Below are 23,091 nucleotides of genomic sequence, written 5' to 3'. Positions count from 1 at the left end.
TTTTCAGATTGTTGAATTCGACGCGACAATGGTACACACGAGAGCCTCTTGGAGCAGGAAACTGAGTGACTCACAAGTATATTTTCATTGCTACTTGCTCTCATAATTGGCCACTGGCATGTGTGCAAGGAACATAAACTTGGAACTACCCAAGATTCGGTTAGGACAAGATAAAACACTTTGGGATCGCTTAGGAATGTCGATCCCCAGTACGTAAGCAAGAAACGATGGTGTATTTAGAGCTCTACGCAGGGGACAACTGGTAACCCAACTGAAATTCCCACAAAGTGCTATTCTTACACAACGGGCCTATAGATTTTAAGGCTGAGTAACTGAAGCCACACCACAGGCCCACCTGAGAGGTCCTAAGAGAAGGAACCCATGACTTTTGATAAAAAGAAGAAAATATGGCCAGTAGAACCCCAGTGGGCCTTTCTTATGTTTACAAGCTATTCTATCTTATATGTTCTTCGAGTTTAGCCCAGGGCCCAGGCGGGCTACAGTAGATGTTAACACTGAGGAGCTGCAGTGACCGACATCAAACGGCTTCCTCACTAGAGCCTGGAGAAGGACTGATGGCCTTCAGGCCCACTGAAAGCATGTTGACTCACTGCCATCATCTGTAGAAAAATAACCAGGAGGTATTAGGTATCTTATAGCTAGAGGGCTCCAAGCAGAAGATAGTTCAGCCCCTTCCACACCTGTACCTGTCTGGCTGAAACAGGACTCTGCCCCTGACTATCCAATTCTATGCGGGAAAGGCAATTAGGCTTTTCTTAAGACGGAAAAACATCTTGCCTTTTATGGCGTTATGAACACCGTGTGTCTGAAAAGACCTCAAGCCGCATACATCTAGGGGGCTGTTTTCAACACACCCCTTCAGTGAAGTAGGCTCCGAGTTTGGTGCCTGGAAGCTGTAGGGGAGGCGACTATCTTCACCCCACCCTAGAAGGTCCCTCCCCTGCCCCAGCCCGGGGCCCAGCTGGGCCTCTGGTGGTCGTGCCTGGTGGTGGTGGTGCCTTAGGAGATTTCTGAGCTCCTGCACCACACACTCCCTCGCAGGGGCTCTGCCAGGGATGGCAGCCTTTAAACGCCTCATTAATATTCAAATCTATTCAAGTCATTTCAATTTGAATTCTATGCATATTATCAGATAGAACAAAATGCAAATATATACAAATTCATCCATAGGAAGAAATAAATAGGGGGAGCTCTGCATAATGGGATTATAATCATTCTCAGGGCTTGTCTTTAATTCCCCAGAGCCCTGAGAACCAGGGCCAGTTGTGATGCTCTCCCTGGGACTGTTCAGCCACCACGTAACCTTTCCTGGGCCCAGGCTCTTGGAGGGTTGCACATTTTATAGATCTAAAGATGCTATCATTGTCCGCTGATTGTGTCTCTTCCTGCCCTTCCAAGACTCTTGGGGAACTGGGAGGGTGAGCACGGGATGGGGGCAGACTCAGATGCCCGGCCGGGGGACTCGCATTTTGCTACTTCCGGAGGACCAGGAACTGGCCTCGGACAGGATTGGTCAGTCTGGCCCTCCCCATACACCAAGGGAAGGGGTCTCTCTGCCCCAAGCTTCCTACAGCATCTTGGTGTATCTCATGCTGGGGTAGACAGGGAGGGGCTAAGCTTCCAAATTTCTTAAACCTCTAACCTGAGGAAGACTTCATAAAGCCTTTAAGGTATATCAACTGCCAGGTTTCAGTGGACAGGTCTGCTACTAACCTTATGTGTCTACCCTTGTACTGAATCTCATGACCTGAATGGTCCAAAGCGGTGTCTAATACCAAGATAACATACGCTCTCCCTTGCTTTGTCACATGGTAAGACACACGAGCTCGTCCCTAAGCCTGCAACCCTACATTCACTTCCACACAGTTTATATCCACTCCCTCGTGCCTCCTTCCCAGCCAGATCCTCAGTCAAAAGCCAGAAACTCAACCAGGCATGGAGGCAAAGAGAGAAAAATCAAAGTTCAGGCAATAAACCTCCTACCCTACAGCAAATCACATGTAGACAAACACAGCGCCTATTTCTCCTTTGTCTTACACTGTTGTTGTTGTTGTTGTTGTTGTTGTTGATCTCTGTTTCATTTCAATTACTCCAAAGACAGGAGGAGGCTGTGCTATATGGTATTTTAAAGGAGAGTTCCCATACTCCACGCTAATGAAGCCAAAGTAAATTGCTATTAAGAATCACTTAGTGAGGTTTAACTACAGAATCTAATAGATGTTCCCCTTAATCTCTTCCCCATGAGACCCAATGATAGTGGCATTATCATTTATAAATATAAATGAGCAGAAAGATCATTTGAGTTTACAGACAGGGAGACTGAGGCACAGAGTTCTCACACAGAGAGAATGGCTACATTTTCCTGAAAGGAGGGGGCCACCCAACTCCATCTTGTCTCTGGTTCCTGTGATAGGCAGAATAATGAGCCCAGAAAGACATCCGTGTCCTACTCCTTGAAGGTAATCCTTGAACATCTTGAAGATGTTACCTTACGAGGCAAAAAGCACCGCAGCTGTGATTCAGCTAAAAGATCCTGAGATGGGGAGATTATCCTGGATTATGTGGGTGGGCCCGGGGAATCACAAGATCCATACAGGAGAGAGGCAAAGAGGGCCAGCTTCAGTAGGAGGTGTGATGATGGAAGCCAGAGGTTGCCATGATTCAGGGAAGAAGCCACGAACCAAGGAAGGTACTGGAAGCCTGAAGAGGCCAGGACACCAGTTTTCTCCTGTAGCCTCCAGAAAGAACCAACGTAAGCTTCAGCCCACAGAGACCCACCCACGGTAGACTTCAGACACCCAGAATTATAATACAATTGTGTTGTCTTCAGCCATTTAAGTTTGTCCTGTGGCCACAGGAGATGCAAGAAACGAAAATAGACCCTACACCGCCTTTCTCAACTGGGGTTTCTCGTCTGAACCCAGAAGATAATACAAATAATAATAAATAAAATATTTTTTCTTCTCATAACTAGCACTGATTCAGATGCTTAGCAAATAGTTTATTTCATTAATACAATGGATGCCTTTAGGGCATCAGAGCTTAATTCTTCCGATGAACCCTGCTGAGTAGGGCTGCATGGCCTCACCTGCTCCCCCAGAAACCCACCCAGTATCGGGCCTTGAAAACAGACCGGGGACCCTTGAGCTGTCTTATTCTGTCCTTGGGCCCAGCACAACACATCTGGAAACACCGAACCGCACCTCTGCGCAGTGTCTCATAACAATGTTGCCTTCACAATGTTTCAAGGCACACCTCAGTAAGTAACTACTTTGTGAGGGCAGGTAGGAGAGAAGGCCTGGTTCCCTTTTGCCTTTGAGGGCCAGGCCCAGAGTCAGGCCACCGGTATGTGACAGGGCAGTGGCCTCTTGGCCTCTTGTCCAGAGCCCGTGCCACAGGCTAGGGATGAAGAGCTACACAGGGTGCACTAGACACACAACAGTACTGACAGGCTGACGGACTGGCTCTTCATGGCAGATGCACCATGGGAAGAGTCATGGCCAATGTGCCCCGTGATTTAAGGCTGCCCTGGGGGAGTGCCCAGGCTACTCCCAGGCACTGGTACTGCCCTTTCTATAATGGAGCTGTTATCTTTTCTTTATGATGCCTCAGTTACAAGAGAGCCTCAGTCAAGGGCAGTGTGTGTGTGTGTGTGTGTGTGTGTGTGTGTGTGTTTCACCAGCCTCTGCACAGAGAACTCTATGCCTTACCTGGAACCAGCTATTACTATTTCACCAGCACCTCTGTCCGAGCTCCTCAGACATGGCTATCCTGCCTCACGGTGGAGGTACTCAGCCCATCACGCTCCATGGGATGACGCGGGAAATACCCCCGAGGGCCCACTGCACCCGGCACACTCTAAGAGTAAGTTCCTCAGAGGCAGGAACCCAGGGGGAGACACAGGAGGGGCGGTGGGAGAACCACAGGGCCTGGATTAGGAAGTCCTGGGTTTTCCTCTTACCTTTCACACCTACCACCCGTATGACTTAAAAGAGGCCACTTAACATCACTCGGTCTCGTTTTTCTTATTTTTCAAGGTGAGGGTAAGAGTCGACCCTAATAAATGTGAAAGGGTTTTGGAAAGCATAAAGTGCTATATAGACGCAAGGAGGGATTAAATTATTATCACCTCTTCCCCAAGGATTGCTTTGTGCTCACAGGCATTCTAGTCGCAGAATGCAATAATAATGACAGGTAGAGTGTGTTCTCTGATAAAGCACTTTCACAGCTTGGCAAGTGACATCCCAGGCACAGAAGGTAGAATGATCCAGAACCACTGGTCAAGTGCCGACCACGTGACCAAGTTAGACAGAGGCCCTGCACAGACTGAGGTCAACAGGACCCAGTCCCCGTCTTCCAGAAACTCACAGTCTAGAAGGGAAGGCAGATAAGAAAAAGCCACTTTAATATATTATTACAAGCACTGCAAGGGGTTTGCACAGAAGGCTGTGGAAGGAAGAAGAGTGAGCATGTAAGTTGGCTTGTGAGGAGAGAGGTAAGGAAACTTCCTCCAGGAAGGAAAGTGAGAAGATCCTCAGGGTAGAAGGTAGCTGGACCAACACAGCAGAGAGTTGACATCCTTCCAGAGGAAAAAAAGGACGGATGAGCAAGCCAGGACGTGTGAGGGAGCAGAGCATACTCTTGACAGCAGCAGCTCCGTTCGGCTGGAGGGAAGGGTGTGTGTGAGAGTGGAGGAGGAGAGAGGCCAGACATCTGGCCTGAAGATCCTTCTCCTGAAGGTGCTGGGATGGCTGTTCAAGCAAGAGACAACCATCCAAGACAGAGCCTTCTGTGGCCCTGACATCTGGCACATTGGCCCTCTTCATGGCTACGCTGATGAATGGAAACTTCCAAACCTTCTTGTGCACAGGGGTGTGCCTTCATGGTCCCCATCTGGATGAGGGAGAGTCAAAGCAGTTGTTCTGAATCCTAGAGTCTTATGGTCTCCACAAGACTAAAATGCCTGTCTTCTACACACATCTCAGCTTGCTCAATCTTTCCACCTGTCTGTCCCTCCTTGCTAGACTGACAGCCACAGCCAGCTGTGCTCCCCTCCCCCTTCTTCTCTTCTATCACTACGCTCTCCGTCTGGGAATGTGCACAACAAGTACACAGCAGCCAGCAGGGAAGTTGAAGGTGTCTTTAAATCTGGCCCTGGTTCCACCTCTCTCTCTCCTCTCCATTGCTGCATTCATCGGCTCCTGGATTTGGTTTCCCATTGGTGATCTGGGCTGAATAAAGAGGCCCAGAGGCCTGGTGATGAGAACATCTTTTTTTATGAATTGAAAAATAAAATGACAGTACACAGCTCGTAGATCCCAGTTCACAATGAAGAGAATAGCAATGTCTGTGGTTGTATTGACCTTGAAGATTTTTAAAAAACAGAACGAGAGTTCTCGGGGTGCATTATTGTATACATTGCGAATCTCTTCACTGTGCAAAGCAGAAAATCCATCCTTTATGGACATGAGCATCTCTGGTGCACAGCGTCGACCTAAAATAAACATTCTAGTGTGCAGGTGGGAGAAAATCTATGGTGGCTCTTAACCACATTCTTGCCTGTCAGCACAGATGATCACGTTGCCCTCCTGGGCTCTCCCCAGGTGGGACAAGGCAGCAAGTCACGTGGAGAGGACTGACCCACATTCTTCTCCGTCGTGAGGAAAGCAGTGACGTCAGTGACAGACTGGCAAAGCCATCATGCTCCAAACTGTATGTGCTGGCCTTACCTCTTGTTTGACGTGGACCCGTGGTGGTTCCCGAGTCCATTCTCACTGTATATGTCATCCTATGATAACGTGACATCAAAATTCTTCGAGGCAGCTCCCATGAGTCACCTTACCTCCTCTGGTTAAATAGGAGCACTTGTACAGCCCAAGTGAATATAAACAATATTCACAGGGAGGGGAGGCCCAGGTGGGGTGGGGCGGGCAGGGTGGAGCCGGGATGCAGGTGATTTCTGTACCGGAAACGCCCCTTCCAGATACTGGTTTTCTTTCTCTGGACAAGTCTCTACTAAGCAGCTGTTTTCAAGCATCTCAATGATTATTGAGAGGGAGGTTGTGACCTCCATGCCCCATGCACTTGGTGCCACGTGAGCATTGAAATACTCTGAATACTGATTCCACGAAAAGGGGCAAACTGGCCTGGTACAAAGGGCATTCCTACTTTCACAGGAAAATTTTCTTTTTTTCAGTTCATATGGTTGCAACCGTCCTTAGGAATGATACAAGCATCCCTGCCCTGACTGTGCGAACATTTAAGGCAGACGACGTAACATAAAAAGAAGATAATTTTACTGAAAACATGCAGCAGTACATATATTTTCACTTTCCTTGGCAAGAATTCGGTGGTATGGCTCTTAGAAAATAAATAACTGCTGATGATGAGAGGGAAACGCAGATTTCCTTTTTTTTTTTTTAATTTTTTAATGTTTATTTATTTATTTTAGAAAGAGTAAAAGGAAGAGCGAGAGAGCAGGAGAAGGGACAGAGAGAGAGGGAGACGGAGAATCCCAAGCAGGCTCCACTCTGTCAGTGAGAAGCCCAATGCGGGGCTCGAACTCACCAACAGTGAGATCATGACCTGAGCCGAAATTAAGAGTCAGACGCTCAACCAGCTGAGCCACCCAGGCCGTCCCAAGATTACCTCATATTATTAGCAGGAAAACAGGGGAGGGAAATAGTAAGGTTTTCCGGATGGTATTTGAGTCTGGTCAGCTCAGCATTTAGTTGTTTTTACTACAAAGTATGGACTTGTATCTGTGAATAGCTCTGCCCTAGTTCGATGAAGAGAAAACCCAAAGCAAAGCTCATGGCCGGAGCAAGGGGCATCCACGTGGAACTGGAGCCCTGGTAACAGCTGACAATGCACTGCCGATGTGATCCGTGTGTCCCACTGAAACGCTCAGACTGTGGCATGAAAAGAAGAAATGTTATGTCTTGCACGCAGCGATCTGCCTCACATTCCTCCTCTGTATTCCTCTGACTCAGTCTTAAAGGGGCTTTGAAAACGTCAAGGAACTTTTGTGTTTTGCTAGTTTATCTTAAGCGTCTATCTTAAACTAATACTATGATCTCGAGCATGGCCTAGGTGGATGCGTGCCATCTCGGAAATGATTGCTGACATCAGGTAAGATGTACCTGCCGGAACCAAAGTGCGGAGAATTGAGCCTGAACGGCATTCAGACCCTCTGACGTTCCAGGAGTCTTTTCTATTTCTCCCTAACGACCATTATTAATCATTTCAGAACCATGTGGTGTCCTGACATTTTTATGATCCTGGACTTGACAGAAAGAAGGGTTTTGATGTCCTGGAATGCCTTTTCATGCAGAGTAGCTCCACTCTGAGGCACAGAACTAACACCAGGCGAACCTCTCCTTAAGCAGAATGGGATTTAATCTTTCTTTCTTTCTTTCTTTTAAAGCCACTGGAAGAAAGTTAGGTGATGATGGGCTCTTGTTAAGAAATCAGCATTTGGCTTTCCAAATGTTCAGTTAAACTGGAGCCGGGTTGTGAAAGTAAGAACAGCTGCCAGCCACGGAGCAGAGCTTCTCAAATTCTTACTCAGCTTCTGTCCTGGGGGAGAGCTCTCCTTTCACTTGGACCAACTCTTCTTTCCAAGCCCTGCAAGTTATGAAGGCGGGGGACCTTTGGCCGGGCCAGGGGTTCTGCAGCATACCGCCAAGTCACATGGCTGCGCAGGTACCGGTGCGAAGGGGATTCCTCCCGAAGAGATGGGCGGGGCGGGGGGGGGGGGGGATTCGGGGTGCACATACCAGTGTCTGAATGGCCGTCCTATCACTCGCCAGTAGGGAGAGGCAAGGTTACGGAACATGTGGGCAAGTTAAGGCATCTAAACCTCATAATCTAATCTAATCGAAGCCTCGGGAATCTAATCCCTGCTTTACCGGGGTGCTAGGAGGATGATACAGGAAAATGCATGCAAAGCTTAGCAAACTTAGCTCTAGGTCTCAATGACGCCTCCCCATGGCTCGCTCCAAGGCAGCAACCACGAGGCGTTAGTAACGGAGAGAAGAGACACGCTCCGAGGCCGGCATCTGGAGCCCATTACACATTTTGATTCTTTCCTATTCTCACCATTTCCCCTCTCCCCCATTCAGCTTTCCATTGAGGGATCCCATAGTCCTAATAAAGGTCATGTTTATGAAAGTAGAAAAGGGAGCAGGTGGCCAGACATAAGCAGAGCCAACAGCACGTACCCCATTGGTATAACATCTTTTTCTACGGGGAGGGGAACCATCTCCACGACTTTCAGCAAATTCTCAGAGTATACGGTTCTAGTTTTCCTCGATGACCCGTGCAGTTTGAAATCAGGTTTTGCCAACTCTGGGCAAAAAGTTTTCTTCTCTGATGTGAGATGCTCGAGTCGTCACCTGCCATGACTACACTGATAACATGGACAGAGCGATCCTACCTTCTCACCAACCCCACTGCACACGCCCTCCCCACCCCACCCGGCTCCCAGGAAGACAGACAGTGTGACAACATGGACAGACTGGGCCTGTGGCAAGTCTCCTTGCTAGTGAGAAAGCTGAATCAGGTGCAGAAGGCTGCTTGGGGTTAAGCAAACATCATCTAAAATCCTACCAGCAACCAAACTTGATAGCTACCAAACAAGCAGCATAAACGGCCAGTCTACCAGCCACTTGAGCCACACAGAGACCAGGAGTGAGCTGCTCCAGGGATGGCCTCACCCTCACCCCGTGCCCCACATACACAGACTCCAGGGTCTGACACACATCCTCCTTGGCAATCCTCAAAAGGTGAAAAAGGCAAGCTGCTACCCCCCGCAGGGGTGGCCCTGCTTCCAGTGCCTGCCATCAGGACCTCACTAATGAGCCTGGTAATTTGCACTCTGAAACAAACAGCCACTGCCCAGGGAGGTGCGTTTTAATGGTGTCTGTTTCTGTCCAGGGATGGAAACAGAGTAGCACCTCTTCAGCCTGCCGGGAGATCAGGAACAATGAGGAAGAATTTTCGCAACTGGTTGTTTTGCCTTTTTCAGCAGGAGAGGGGAGCTGCGGGCAGAAATATTGGCTCCGGGGTCATTCAAGGGGCAGACACCTGGAGAGAGGGGCAGTGGGCCCAGGCTGGGGGCTGGGGGCAGGGGGGAAACGGAGCTCCTGGCTGCCAGCCGCCCCAGGAGGGGAATGATGCATTTATCACCCACAGGAGGGACACCAGCGTAGGGAAACACCTGCCACGGGGAAATGGACAGCTAGCTGAGGTCCTCTGCTCCCTCTCTTTGCGGCTCCTTCTCGTCCCTGGGCATTTTTAATTGTACCCACCTACCTTTTTTTTTTCAGACATTCCCCTTAAGCACTCTGCCCTCACATCCATCAGAAACAGGCAGGAAGGACCCGAGCTTCCCAGGAGAGCTGCTGCCATCCGGAAGGCTTGCTCTTTCCCTCCGTGCCTTTTCCCTGCCCCAGCCCCACCCGTGGTGGGCAAAGGAGGGCCAGGCACCCTGACTAGAGAGCCTGGCTCTTCCTGCTACTAAGGGCCTCCCTGGGCCTCAGCTCAGCTCACTCCTGGGCTTTGTAAGCGCTGCTGCTGCCACCATCAGGCGGATGGAGGAACCGCAGCTCTTTTTATGTCCCCAAACCTTCCCGGGGATTTTAGGTCCCCAAACCTCCCACCAGCTCCTGCCTGATGCGGACCCAAGGGAAGAACAGGCCCAGACCGTGGCCCCTCACACAGCCTTTTCTCTGTAAGAAAAAGGCTTCAGAGGTCAGCTCCCTGCTGAAATGGGACTCCCTGTGAATGTGGGGTAGCATCCTTCAGCCAGGTGTGGAAGAGTCCTAGAGTATGGAGGGTAAAGCCACTGGGAGGTTAACTGGCAACCTCTCTGTCACAAGGGGCAGGCAGGGAGGGCGGCAGTCGCTTCTCCTGTGGTACCTGGGATGGGTCTCCAGGAAAAAGCTCTACGTTTCTGTCCCCTGGTTGCCTGCATGATGAGCCAACCTGGCCCCAGTGTCACTCTGAAGCTGTCATAGCTCCCAGCATCGCCAAGGGTGACAGGTGGACTGTCACACTGCACCAGAGCCGAGTCACCTGTGACACTTGCAGGTGACTGACAGAAATGGGAACTGACATGCATTAAAGAACAGAAGGACAGGACTGGGTTTTTCGCTGAAACTGAGGAGTGGGTGGCTTGCCAGAGGATGTTTCTCTTGGCAGCGTCCCTGGTGACCCAGTGGGCATTCAAGGCCTTACTCGGAGAGGAACAACTTCCCACTCCGAATAGTGGGGATCCTTCCTCTGCCCTCCTGTGGGGGCCTGTCAGCCCCTGCACGTGTGATGTCAGAAACACGGCTTTCTCTTCCTTTTACTGTTTCTCACCATTCAGTCCAATATTTCAACATTTATTCAGAGTCTCCTATGTGCCGAATAGCATGCCTAGCATCCACATCAGTGGATGGACAAAAGAAATGGATATTTTAATCACCCAATTCAGAGAATAAAAGTTCCTCACTGCCATTGCCTTTTGCGTGTGTGTGTGTGTGTGTGTGTGTGTGTGTGTGTTAAAACAGCTCCAAAAGGGGGCGCCGGGGTGGCTCAGTCAGTTAAGCGCCCGACTTCGGCTCAGGTCATGATCTCACGGTCCGTGAGTTCGAGTCCCGCGTCGGGCTCTGTGCTGACAGCTCAGAGCCTGGAGCCTGTTTCGGATTCTGTGTCTCCCTCTCTCTCTGACCCTCCCCCGTTCATGCTCTGTCTCTCTCTTGTCTCAAAAATAAATAAAAATTAAAAAAAAAATTAAAAAAAAATAACAGCTCCAAAAGGAACTACCCAAGCAACATCTCCTTGACTGCTATTCAACCCAAGAGGCTGGCCTCTTATTCCCCTGGGGAAACCTTGTGCCCTCAAGGTAAAAGCTGAATGCCAGAAGATGAAGGAACCCACTCAGAAAGAGTCGGGAATCAAAAGACAGAGCTGCAGGGCTAGGTCGTGGTTCGAAGGTCAGCTCCCTGATTGTCACGGGAAATCCTTGAAATCCTTCTCTATGCCTCCACATGGAGGATTCCCACAAGTTGGAGGACCTGTTCCGTCTTGTGCCACAGCCTAGAACCTTCTACGCAATTTTCAGCGTGGGTGACGTGGAGCAGCTTAAGCCTCCCTGCATCTCGAGAAGCGCCAGGGCAGGCGAAAAAGGGAACCAGAGGAGAGTGACTCTGGTCAAGGGACACAACCTTTCAGAGGGCAGGACAGTGATGACAGCTGCCTCTCATGCTATAAGCAGTGCTTGTGAATAGCACTCTACAGCTTGTGAAGCTCGGTATCAACCCTCCTCCTCATCATCCTCATGCAAACATTCTTATTACCACCACCACCACCACCATCCAAAAGGATGTGCCTGGCACGGGCAAGAAAATGTGCCGGACAGAGCCATCTGTAACACGTCATCTATCTTCTAGGAATTCATTAGCCCAAATCAATAGGCTGTGGCTAATAGATAAGATTCAGGGAATCTTTGGGGGGGGGGGATCTGGATGACATCTATTCTAACTCTTTGGTCCACTGCTTGGGAAGGGACTCTTCAAGTCTTGGTGGCCGGAATTCTACTCTTAGAATGCTTTCAGCAATGGGAGACTATTCAATGGGCTGGCCTGAGACACTAGAGTTAAATAGCAACTGTCTGAGAAACGTCACTGCCTATTTTCTTGCAAAACAATGCAGGTTTTTCTTCGCCATCGAGCTTGTTCTTAGTCCCCGCTCACTCCTGATGAGAGCAGGCTCAAACATGGAACACATGAGAGTATCTGATGACGTTCTTTACTCTTGAAAGAAAGGTTACTTGGTGGTAGAGACCTGTAAACATCCCTAACGTCTTCTGGGTAGAATCACTTAGCCTGTAACCTTGTTTTCCCCAAAGACAGCACAGCTTCTCTTCAGAAAAGCAAAGAAATCATCAGCAAAAGGTCTCTAGGCATTTCCCCCTTATCTCATTCTTGTTCTTGTCTCCCTACCTGGTTTACCATTCGTCCTCAATGCGGGGCTGGCATGGGGAAATCCCATTCCTCGGTGCCTACACCATCTAACAATCCAGTGTGTCCCCAGCCATCCCAGCTTCCATCCCAGCTTTCTTTCTTTCCACATTCTGTATCTAACGCACTGTTCCTAAGTGTGTGTTTACCCAACCTTCTTCTCTGCCTTCCTCCGGAATGGAGACCAACAGTTAAGGTCGGTTCGTCCATACTTACCCTCTTGCTCACTTTTTTCCACCCTTTTGGAGGCTGGCTATGGAGGAAAAGGAACTGGAAAGAGTGAGTATTTTTCCATTCAAGTCCCATATAAGAAACAGGGGATACCAAGAAAAATAAATCACATGTGGATGCTTCCCCCTTTTTTGTCCATAGGACCCAAGGCGTAGAGAGGAGTACAGACCCAGAGATAACTAACAATGTTTCTAAAGGCAGATTTAATCCTGATGGTCCATCATCAAACATTCAGCATGGTATTTTTGACAAGCTGACCCTCTCCTTCCCAAGCTTCTTACTACCCTCAGCGCACTCACATTCCAGCCACCCACACTACCCATTGCTTCCGAATATATGACATTCTATCCTGCTTTCTTTCTTTTGCATACACTCTAAGCCACAGCCTGAAATACTCTTCTCTCCCCCCAACCCCCCCGCCGGGAGGGCTCCCAGACATCCTCTGAAATCGATACAGCCTTTCCTGATGCCCTCGGCCATTTCGGCCGCTCTCAGAATACTCCTGACAACTCTGAGCCCATCTGTGACCGTGGGTCAAAGTGTCTGCTCCCTGACCCGACTGACCCCACTGGGGCAGAAATACTGTCTGAGGGGTCTTTGAATCAAAAGTCCCTGGCACAGTGCCCACCGCACAGTAGGCCCACGATGCGCGCTGGCCGAGTGGTCAAGGGCTGAGCTTTGGTGTCATAGCGTGCTATCTGATCACAAAGGACGGACTGAGAGAAGGTGGTTCTCTGAGACACCAGGCGACATGGAGCCCCTGGGGATAAAGTGTGGAAAGACGAATGCGAGGCTTGGCGGTCACTGTTCCAAGTCGGTGTCAGATCTCAAACTCCTGTCTTCTAGGCATCGGTTAGAAAGACACTGAACTTGCAATAACTGTCCAGGGAACACAGACCAAGTAAGAAGACCATCTTGATAATTCAGCCTGATAATCACGCATCTTTTTTATACTGACAATCCAGCCATGGCAGGGTTGGTTTCAGTTTTTTGGTTTCAGTTTTCAAAAAAACAGCCTCAGGTAAAATCTCTCTCACTCTGCCCAGGAGGAAACCAACCCCAGGTGGAAGATTACAGAGGGGATCTCACCTCCCCTTTCAGGAAAAGGCAAAGGGCGGATCTGTTCTAAGTTCTGGACATCGATACACTTTAGCAATGAGTGGTGTCCGTCTAGGGTGGGGTCACAGATGGGAGGAATCTGGAGAGGGCATGAGAAGACTTTTAGACTGTGGGGCGGGATGGGGGAGGGGAACCTCCCCGGGGCATGCCCGAGGAACCCGGATCTGGCTACTCCCTTGCCTTTATTTCCAGGAAGGAGATGGGGGAGTGTGAACTCTCCCCTCCAAGCCCCAGCAAGGACTGCAACAGAGTAATTCCGCAGGGAGCACGATTCATCCATGCTGGCCGCTATTTCCATGGGTTTGCCTTGTTACGAGCATACCCAAGAAAAGCTGACATTTATTTAATCCTCGTAGTGGTGTTGACTGTGTACTCACCGAAACATTGTATGCTTGCGGAAGACATTTGTTTCCAAGCAGCTTATGCTAAATTGCAGTGATATAAAGGAAACACTTATCCAATATTGACATTTACTGACTTCTAGAAATGTACAGCCAGAGTACTCATTTTTAAAGTCAGGAGAAGAGAAAAGAGGAAAAGCACAATGTTTGATCCCTAGCTCCTTCAGTGGCTCAGGAGCAAGAAGTTCATTCACGCTCACGTTAAATATGGTGGTGGAGATCTTTACTCTATGGCAACAGTGTGGGTTCTGAGAGCATGTGGAATGTTGAAGCCTTTCTATGCTGAATTCCCAAGCTCTGGCAGAAAGCAGGACACGACATTCTTTGCATGAATGTGGGAGTAGTATTCCAATGATCTATAAGGTATCTATATTCTTTTTTTTTTTTTAAGTTTATTTTTGAGAGGGAGAGAGAGAGAGAGTAGGGGAGGGGCAGAAAGAGAGGGAGACACAGAATCTGAAGCAGACTCCAGGCTCTGAGCTCTGAGCACAGAACCCAACGCAAGGTTCAAACTCACAAACCAGGAGATCATGACCTGAGCTGATGTCAGAGGCGTAACCGACTGAGCCACCCAGGCGCCCCTAGGTATCTGTATTACTGGATGTGCACACCTAACTGTAGTTTCTGGCTTTCCCTAGGGAAAAGAAAGTGACATCAGGGACAGCAGTGTGCCTCAATGTAGAGGGCTGTCTGGATCACTCCCCTCGCTGGGAATGAAAACCCTCTCTATTTGGAAAACAGGGTGAAGTTCGTACATTCCAGCACGGGATACTGCCTCACTCCCTGTGGACAGCAGTGACGCGGACGTGAAACCCAAGGGGAACAGACAACGCCTGGAGCTGGAGCCCCTACCAGCCCCGGCACCATGAACACTGGGGTGTCCACTGACCTACGGAAAGGCTGGAGCCCCAATCGCTGTGCTGCAAAAACCACCATGAGATCAGGATTATTGGAGTGGTTAAGAGTCCAGCCAGCTCATGATCTTTAGAAGCTTCCCCACTGCTGAATTAGAGCATCCCTGCTCCCAGGCACAGGGCCTCACTCTTTCTAGGTTGACCCCTATTAAAAATGCCTGCCCTGGTGTTTCACCTACAAGTTCAGGGTTTTAGAAGGATAAGGCCTGTGGCCCGCGATGATGCCCGCGCCTATGTACCTCCCTCCCCACCCCTGGTTTACAGGAGACCCTAAAGTGAAATGCTGTTGCCCCCCAACCCAGCCCACTCCTCTAGGCAGGCAATTTTCTTCTCCTTGTTCATGTTTCCAAAACAGTTTATCTTTTTATCTCCTTGGAAGAAAAGTACTCTGCAAATCAAAGGTATCATTAGTATTGTTATTATTTTGCTATTGAAATCTCTTGAATTCACTCTGGATTATTCATGTGCTTTTCTGGGTCTGCAATATAATGCCGCCTAAGTCACCCCCACTGGGCTGAACAAAAAAGAAAAATTGCATCTTCAGGCCTAATCCCCTGCTCCACCCCGTCTCCTGCTGGCCCTGGCTCCCACCCACACAGGCACACCAGGGAGAGCGGCTCCTTGGTCCCATGCCTAGCTGGCTGCTGCCATGTTCCAAGGAAGATCCTTCTTTGTAACCCAAGAGGGAGGCCCCACTCCATACCCTGTAAGTGCAGGGTGAAGGCTCTGACCCCACCCGCACCCCTCTTCCCCTGGAGAGTTTCTCTTCCTTCCTCAATAGGTCCGGCTGGCAACAGAAAGCTCCCTGCTGGGCTTTCACAGAGACCACCCCCATGCCCAAGAGACGCGTCCCAGCTGCCCTCACCCAGAAGCTCTGTTAAAGAAGTGGTCCCGCACCCTTGGCAGTTGGGCATTGACCTTCTAGGACAAAAGAAGCTATTCTTCCTCCTCTAGACAAGACGTCATATCACTTAGGGTGCCAACGGGGGGAGGAGCATCGTGCTTGCTACTTGCCTCATCTTTTGTTATATGACGGCTCTGGGCAAGGGGAAATGTCTGCTAAGTTGTTCACTCCCAGTTTCTTGTTCCAGTGCCTTCTCAGCCTGTACCCCCTATGATCCCTCCATTCTTTCGGCTGCCTCTGATGTGCTCAGGCTATCTTCTGGTGCCCCTCCCCGTTCCCAAGGGCGTTTCTTGCAAGTTAAGGCCTCCTTCTTCTCCATGCTTCCTGCCATCCCCTGTGGCTTCCCTCATCTTAGCCGGCTGTCTCCACTCACAAGCTATGCGCCCCACGTCTGGTTCAGGCTCTCCTATTCCCTTCGAGAGTCATGTCACCATGAACCTCCCTGCTCCTCTGGTAGACATCTGACAGCTCTTTTGGTGATTCCTGCCAGCAAGTCAGGAGGGCAAGTCACTTAGAGTCTTCCCAATGGGGAGGTGACACCCCAGATTAATCCTCAACTCAGGGACGTCATGGACAGGTAAAGGCGAGTTTTCATTTCCACCCCAACACGTTCAGAGCAGCACAGCACACATGTCAACCCAACAAGAGGTCTGGGCTCTCCAGAGTTAGAACCCTCAGACCCACCAAGTAATTAGGCCGGACCAGACTCCGTGGGAGTGCCAGGCGAAAAGGTCAGCGAGCAGGGAGGAGAACAAGTTTCCAAACAGCATCTGGGTTCAAGCCACCACCTTTGTGTCCCTGCCCCTTCCCCAGACCGTCTCGGCGTTGAGATGGGCTGGAAGGCAGGGATCTTGAGTCCTGCTAGAACACTAGTCCTCCGTAGCTACTTAAGAGGTGGATGTGCGGGCTGGATGGGGTGGCTCATGAAGATGAAGGAGGGCACAGAGGGAAATCGTTGTGGGCCAACTTAAATGATAAAGGGAAAAAAATACAGCAAGTTCTAACTTTATGGATGACAAGAGAATCGATTCTTTTTCACCCAGGGGCAGAACATGCCTCGTCTCTGCAGGAGGCAAATTGTGCTGTGACATTATCCCTCTCTGTACAAAGCACGCGGCCCTGACAGCTGATGGAAGAGGCAACCCCAGCAAGAGAGAAACCCACACGCAGCACAGACTGGCAGCTCTCCATTTCTCTGTGGGGGGAGCCAGGCCCACGGACGTTGGCTGGGGCGGAAATGGAGGGATGCCATTTGGCCTTTTACTGCCACCTTAGGAAAGAGAAATGAATATTTAATCTCCATCTACACGAAAAGCCCAAACTTTAAAAGAAGAGGGGATACAGCGCGACACTGACATCAGTTATACTTGAATTTCAGTCTCTAAAGGGTTACGGAGAAAAGTAAAGGTGAACCAGGAATGGACAACTTAGAAGAGAGGGACTCTAGGAGTCTTTCCTTATATGTTTTGGCATCAAAGTCTTCAGAGCACTGTTGGGCGCTCTCCCTCACTGTGCAAACGAAGGCGACGGGAACAGGAAGCACCAGAATTGTGTTTCCAGAAACTCTAACATGACACATAGGCTCCCAGGGTGAGAGGTGCTGGGAAGCAGATGGAGGTGTCACCAGAGTGCCAGAGAAAGACCTAAAAAGAACCCTGGACGTTTGTTTTCTCTGGGGGGGGGGGGGCATTCCCGAGTCTCTGCACTTTTGCTCCGAAAGTAGCCGAGGAGGAGGAAGGGTGGGTCAGATGGGTGGCTCAGCAGGGGGCACGCGAGGCAGGGTGCAACTTCCATGAGGGGGATGTCCGCGGATGTCACCTACGGCCTGTGGGCTAGTCCCGTCACGACCTCTTGGAAGTGGACATGCTCTGGCTAATAACTTGGTAAATACATGGCACTCTGGAGGTGGGCACAGGATGTGAACTAATCGTGTATGTGCAGAGGGTCAAACAGAATCCCCTGGGGGGGGGGTTCACGATACTCGCAACAGCATCCACATTAAAACACATGTCTACCGATCAAGTCAGAAGGTATATCACAAAAGTCCACAAAAATTGTCCCACTTGGCCCTTAATTCCTGTCATTAGAGGCTGTCTATTCACAAAATGTACAGGGTCCGGGGAGGGGGTATTCTGACCAGCTATGTTCACTTTGTCTCATTGTCTTTCTTTCGGCCCGTTCTGGAGCCCCGTGTGTAGGTAGGACATCTATCATTTGGGAGGGTGGCCAGTGCTGACCAAGCTCAGAACGCTCAGGAATAAGAAACCAGGCACTGCACGATGCTGTGGTTTCTTCCTAGTGCTCTCAGGGCTAAGGGTAGATGAAACACAGCATTTAACCTCCATAGGTAAATATTTAAAGATTCATATGAGACAGAGAAGAAATAGCTCGGTGCTGAGAAAAGGATAAGAAAAGCTGAAGACGCACACACTGCGATGCTTCAGACAGCCAAAGAGGCACTTAGCTACCAAAGGCTTCTTATGCCAATCTAGAGGGGAATCAGAGCTCAAGCTTTCTAACAACGCGTGGACTGATTAAGACGGGCACTAGTCCTGTGAACATGGGTGGAGGGGTCTGGTGGGCTCCTCCTTTTAGGGATTCTCCATGCAACTTCCTGAGTAAATTGGTAAGAGGCAAAAAGGAGAACAGGAGTGTGTGTGTGTGTGTGTGTGTGTGTGTGTGTGTGTGTGCGCGCGCGCCCATAAGCAAGCACAGGGGCATCCAAGAAAGAGGGTAATCTCACAAAATGGTAATAGAACCCAAACTGTTTCTGTACCAGTGTTCTGAGATAGTTCGTATTCATTCAGCCTGAAAACTCTCGGGAAGGCAATTTATCTTCCTGCTGCTGTAGGGAGCCCTGGTGAGATGCACACAACCATATGAATACATGAGTGTGTGCGCCTGTGTCTGTGTATACACATTATAATTACATACAGGGGTGGGCGTATACATACTGTTACGTGGAAAGGCCCCTCAGGGGTAATGAGGATGGCCATAAGCAAAGTTTGACAGGGGGCGAATCTGCAGTGACCACAAATACCAGTGCAAGAAAGCAGAGGAAGGAGGCGTGGGTCTTTGCTTACATGTGGCTTCTCCCTGACAGGGAGAGAGAAGGAGACATACTGTTTGCTCGCAAAGCCAGCCACCCATGGCGGAGCTCTGCTTTCTTGAAAACTTTTACCCTTCATTTAATCAACAGATGGACGTGCTCTGTTGTGGATTTCTCTGAGAGTCCTGTCCCTCTCAGAGCCGTGCTGGCTGGCACAAATGTTGCCTCAGATGGCAGAGGCAGCGTTGGCATTCCAAAAGAGTGGGAAGGAGCCGGTTTACTTATCCCCTTCACACTCAATTCCACAGGTGACTTTTGATGCCTTTGGCTAAGTAGGCATTGGCAATCCCTCCCCAGAGTGCCCTCCCCTCCCTTCAGCACCGCCTGGCCCGAGGCTCCCAGAGGCAGGGAGCCAGCCCGGAGGTAGCAAAGTTCTTTGCAGAAAAGTCCACCAGCTTCTCTGCCCCTGCTAGGCTGCAGAAAGGAAACAATCAGCACCAGGGGCGAAATATCACTTGAGACCCTGAATCCAGGGCTGTGTAGGATTCAGAATTCAGCCTTATTCAGAGGACCCGATGAGATTCAACGAAAACGCTTTACAAGCTTTTCCCAACCGCTGCAAATTACCCCCACGGTGCATTCGGTAATCTGCAGCCACACACAGTGGCTTTGGAATACACTCAGGCAAGTCAGACCGTATTGGAGCTGAAATATCCACCTTGCACAAAGCCCTCCTTCCCTACCCTCTCCTTCTCCAACCTGAGTCTGGAGGAGACGCGGTGCCCAGAAGTTCAGAGCGGCATCGCCACACAGCCACCGCCTAATTAACATACCGGGAGCATAAAGAACTCATTTGCATCGGAGAGTTTGGGCTGGATGTTGACAAGTGAGAGGAGAGAGTCACCCCTCCCACCCCCTGCCTTCCAAAGGAAAATAAACAGTACCATTTTGTTGCATTTGCGAAGGCAAAGGAGCAAGGCCAGCGCATCTCGGACGCGTCCCTCAGTTCGAGTTTCCGAAGCCTGCCCCCCATTCCTGCCCTCAGCCTCCCGCGCCCTGACAACAACCCAGCCGACTTTCTCTGCAACTCCGGCCGCGCGGGGGGTCCTACCTTGACTGAACAGGAAGAAGCACACGAAGAGCAGATCGAGCTGGAAAGGTTTCATTCCTTAGCGAAGCGAGGGGAAGCCGGCGGGGCAACTTGGGTTTGCAGTTAGTTTCTCTTCCCGGGCGGCTCGCCGTGCTCAGCCTCCGCCGCGGTCCTCCCGGGTTCGCGCCAACCATCTGTCTGTCCGCGCGTCCGTGCGTCCGTGCCTCCGCGCGCGCGGCCCGCGGCTCTCCCTGGGCCTCCGGGTCTCCGCAGCCTGCCGAGACCAGTGGCCGGCTCCTAGCCGCCGCGGGAAGCCGGGATCGTCAGCGACGTCCCCGCTCGGAGCAGATCCATTCTGTGGCTCGGCAGCCCGGGCTCACGGCTTCCTCCGGCGGGCTCCTCCCACCGCGAGCTCGCGGGCGGGCGGGCGAGGGAGCCAGTGACGAGTGACAGAAGGGCTCCTTTCACTGAAGCTGGGGCGGGGGGAGAGGGAGGGGAAACAGGTCATAATTAAAGAGGAAACACTTGGAGAAAGGAGATCTATGCGAAGCGGAGGCCGGAGGGGGGAGGCTCTGTTCTTTCTCGCCTTCTCTCCCCACCCCCCCACCCCCCACCCCCGCATTTAGGGGGAAATTCAGCTTTTGTCACCGTTATTGACCAAAAGGCATCTTGAACAGGGAGCAGGCTGTGACTTTTTGTCCACACCACATAATGTTGTTCAACGGGAGTGAAGTTAAGCATGACTATATGCATGCACACGCATTAAAATATGCATGCCCTGCCTTTTGCACAGGGAACTGGGAACCGGCTGAAAGGGAAAAGGGAAGCCACGAGGGTTGGGGGGGGGGATGCATCTTTCCCCAGGAAGGACTTGGCCAGTGTGTGCAACGGGAGTCTCCGGAGTTGAGGAAGAGATAAGCACGTTCTGCATTTTTTGGAGACTTTCCTAGGAGGGGGAGGTAGGTAATAAAACCTGAACGTGCAAACCTTAGTTTGCTTTGCACTACTCCTGCAAAACAAAAGGAAGGAACGAGAGGGAAATCAAGCAGGTATGTGACACATGCCCATTTATTATTATTATCATCACCGTGGTTTGTGCATTTCCTAAAAAGGAGACGGGAGCCCGTCTTGGCATTTGCAGCCTCTCCTCTAATAAGCACTCCATCACTCCGAGAGTGTCTTTTCTCCAAGAGGTGCTGTGAATCCTGTTGCGAAGGAGAGGCCAAGGTCATAGGCAACTGCCTCCCAAGAACCTTCAGGTCTTTTTTACCTGTGGTGAAACCTACACTCAAATCAAATTCCATGTCCTGGGTGATAACAAAGTGAATTTACCTAGGCCTATTTTCTTGGTGGACATTTAGATATACCTGGGGTACACGGGCACCGAGGGAAATAAAACCTCGGGCACAGACCATGCCTTCAAGAGCTCACGGGTATAGTGTGGAAGCAGAGGATGTAAAGAAGATACAAACTATAAGGATGCTTACAACCAAGTCTAATATGCAGCATTACATGGAAGAAGGCGGGGGGAGGGGGTTGTAAAGAGTAAGGAGAGAAAAATGAAAGATGTTCTCTTGATGTGTGCCTTTCAGTATAAAACCAAGCATTACTTTCTTCAGTCTCTGGACCTTGGGGAGGCCTTCTGGGAAACTCTTAGCCTTCCTTCCATCAGTGTTACATACTTGGGGGATTTTGCTGACTTCAAGGCACATTCCAACTCCAAGTTTCCATATGGATGTTAACTTTAAAAATGTATCCCTTGGTATTGGTGAACAAGAGGAATAGGGCCCCAAGAGAAAGTATGTGCTGGTAGGAGCTTACATCTGGTAGTTGACATCAAAGATCTACAAATTAGTAGGTGTCTGCTTTGTTGACTTTTCTATTCTTAACTTAATAGTTTATTTAACTGCATCCCTTAGAGGCTGTTAAACATATCAAAGGGAAATTTGTAAGCAAGCTTTGGGGGAAAAAAAAAGAAATGCTGAGCAACAGAAACTCAGAGGTCCCCAAAGAGGCACCCTAACAGCTAAATTAGCAAACAAGGTACGGAAACAAAGTGTCAGCACAGCCTTAGTGCGCCAACCTGATGACAGACCACGCAGTGAAACAGAACAGGCAAACCTAGCACATAAACAAGATGAATGATAATTCTAAACAACCTGTGCCAGACAACATGTTAAGAGGGAGCACATGGCATGAGCTTTCCATGAAATCTACTGGGTGCGGGGAGAAATGTTAAGGTGTGGGCACCATTCCTAAGGCAAGCCTTGCAGTGAGTAAGACGGATAACATTAGAATGTAGATTGTACCTCACAAAGCAACGTTGGGTGTTTTAACTAACATTTATCCCTTAAGCTGCTGCTTCATGTTGACTGTTAATTCCTAAGTGGCCTGGGGCCCAGATTTGCTTAATTCGGCCCCCAGGGAAATATTGCAAAGCCGGGGTCAGGAAGCTAGCAAACTGTGCAGTACATGAAAATCAGGCTCACACACACACACACACACACACACACACACACTCACGCTCAGCCTTGGACAAGAGACGGATGGTAGGAATCTGAGGTTGGAAGGACCTTGTTTCGCTCTCCCACTGGCCCCTGAGACTGGCCTCGTGACCCTCAAACTGGCTCTGATCTCCCTGGCCAGCTGGGCCTGTTCCCTTCTCCGCCTACCACCCCCCCCCCCACCCCCTTCTCCCCGCAGCCTCCGGTCTCCGGCAGAAAGGGGGGGGGGGGGGAAAGCTTGGATTAAGTGGTGAGCTGCCTGCCTCTAAAAGGACCGGGAGGCGTTTCAAGCCTGAGTGCCGGAAAAACCACGGCAATCTTCGGCAGCCACCACGTGGGGCAGCGAGAACGACAGCGGTACCTGCAGGACCCACAGCCGGCCGGGCTCTGGCGCCAGCCTCGACGGCGGCCCGGCCATCTCCGCCCGGCGGGTCCTTGGCCTCACCTCCTCCGGGGGTTCGGTTAACCTCCTGGCGCTGCAAGGTGCCTGCGCGCAGTTCGCGGGCGAGGCGGGTGGCGGGAGGCGGGAGGCGCGGACGGCTCCACCTGATGGAGAAGAGTGGAGAGTCTTAGACCTCGGCGTGCGCTGCGTGGTGCGGCGAGGCGAGGCGAGGCGAGGCGAGGGGAGGGAAGGAGAGGAGAGGGGAGGGACATGGAGGGGAGCGAAAGAGGAAGACCGCCTCCCCACCCCCATCCCACCGTGGGAGCCTGCGCGTCCAGAGCCCGGGACGGGAGGCGCTGGGGCTCTGGGCACGGCCCGTGGACGTGACAGCCCTAAAGAGACAGCAGAAAACCAACACTTGGAAAACTGCCCGAATTCTTGTTCTGTGCACATGCCGGCTCCAGGTCT

General features: G+C 50.6%; 1 protein-coding gene across 5 annotated transcripts in view; it reads right to left on the bottom strand.

The window, feature by feature from the left end:
- The window catches only part of KIRREL3 (kirre like nephrin family adhesion molecule 3), a 551,192-nt gene extending 528,370 nt beyond the window's left edge, over positions 1-22,822 (bottom strand). For 2 of the 5 annotated variants that reach the window (XM_060605198.3, XM_060605200.3), the window contains exons 1-2: positions 22,603-22,822; positions 19,759-20,210 (exon numbers count right to left, since the gene is read on the bottom strand). In XM_060605198.3, coding sequence (XP_060461181.1) covers positions 19,759-19,813 — 55 coding nt within the window. In that variant the 5' untranslated portion in view covers positions 19,814-20,210; positions 22,603-22,822. The remainder of the gene's footprint in view (positions 1-19,758; positions 20,211-22,602) is intronic. The other 3 variants (XM_060605201.3, XM_060605203.3, XM_060605199.3) reach the window with 2 other exon arrangements.
- Positions 22,823-23,091: the final 269 nt, after the last annotated feature.

This window comes from Panthera onca, chromosome D1 (assembly GCF_046562875.1).
Source record: "Panthera onca isolate mPanOnc1 chromosome D1, mPanOnc1 haplotype 2, whole genome shotgun sequence".
In the NCBI taxonomy this organism is placed as follows: Eukaryota; Metazoa; Chordata; class Mammalia; order Carnivora; family Felidae; genus Panthera; species Panthera onca.
This window is presented reverse-complemented; position numbering and strand designations above follow the sequence as displayed.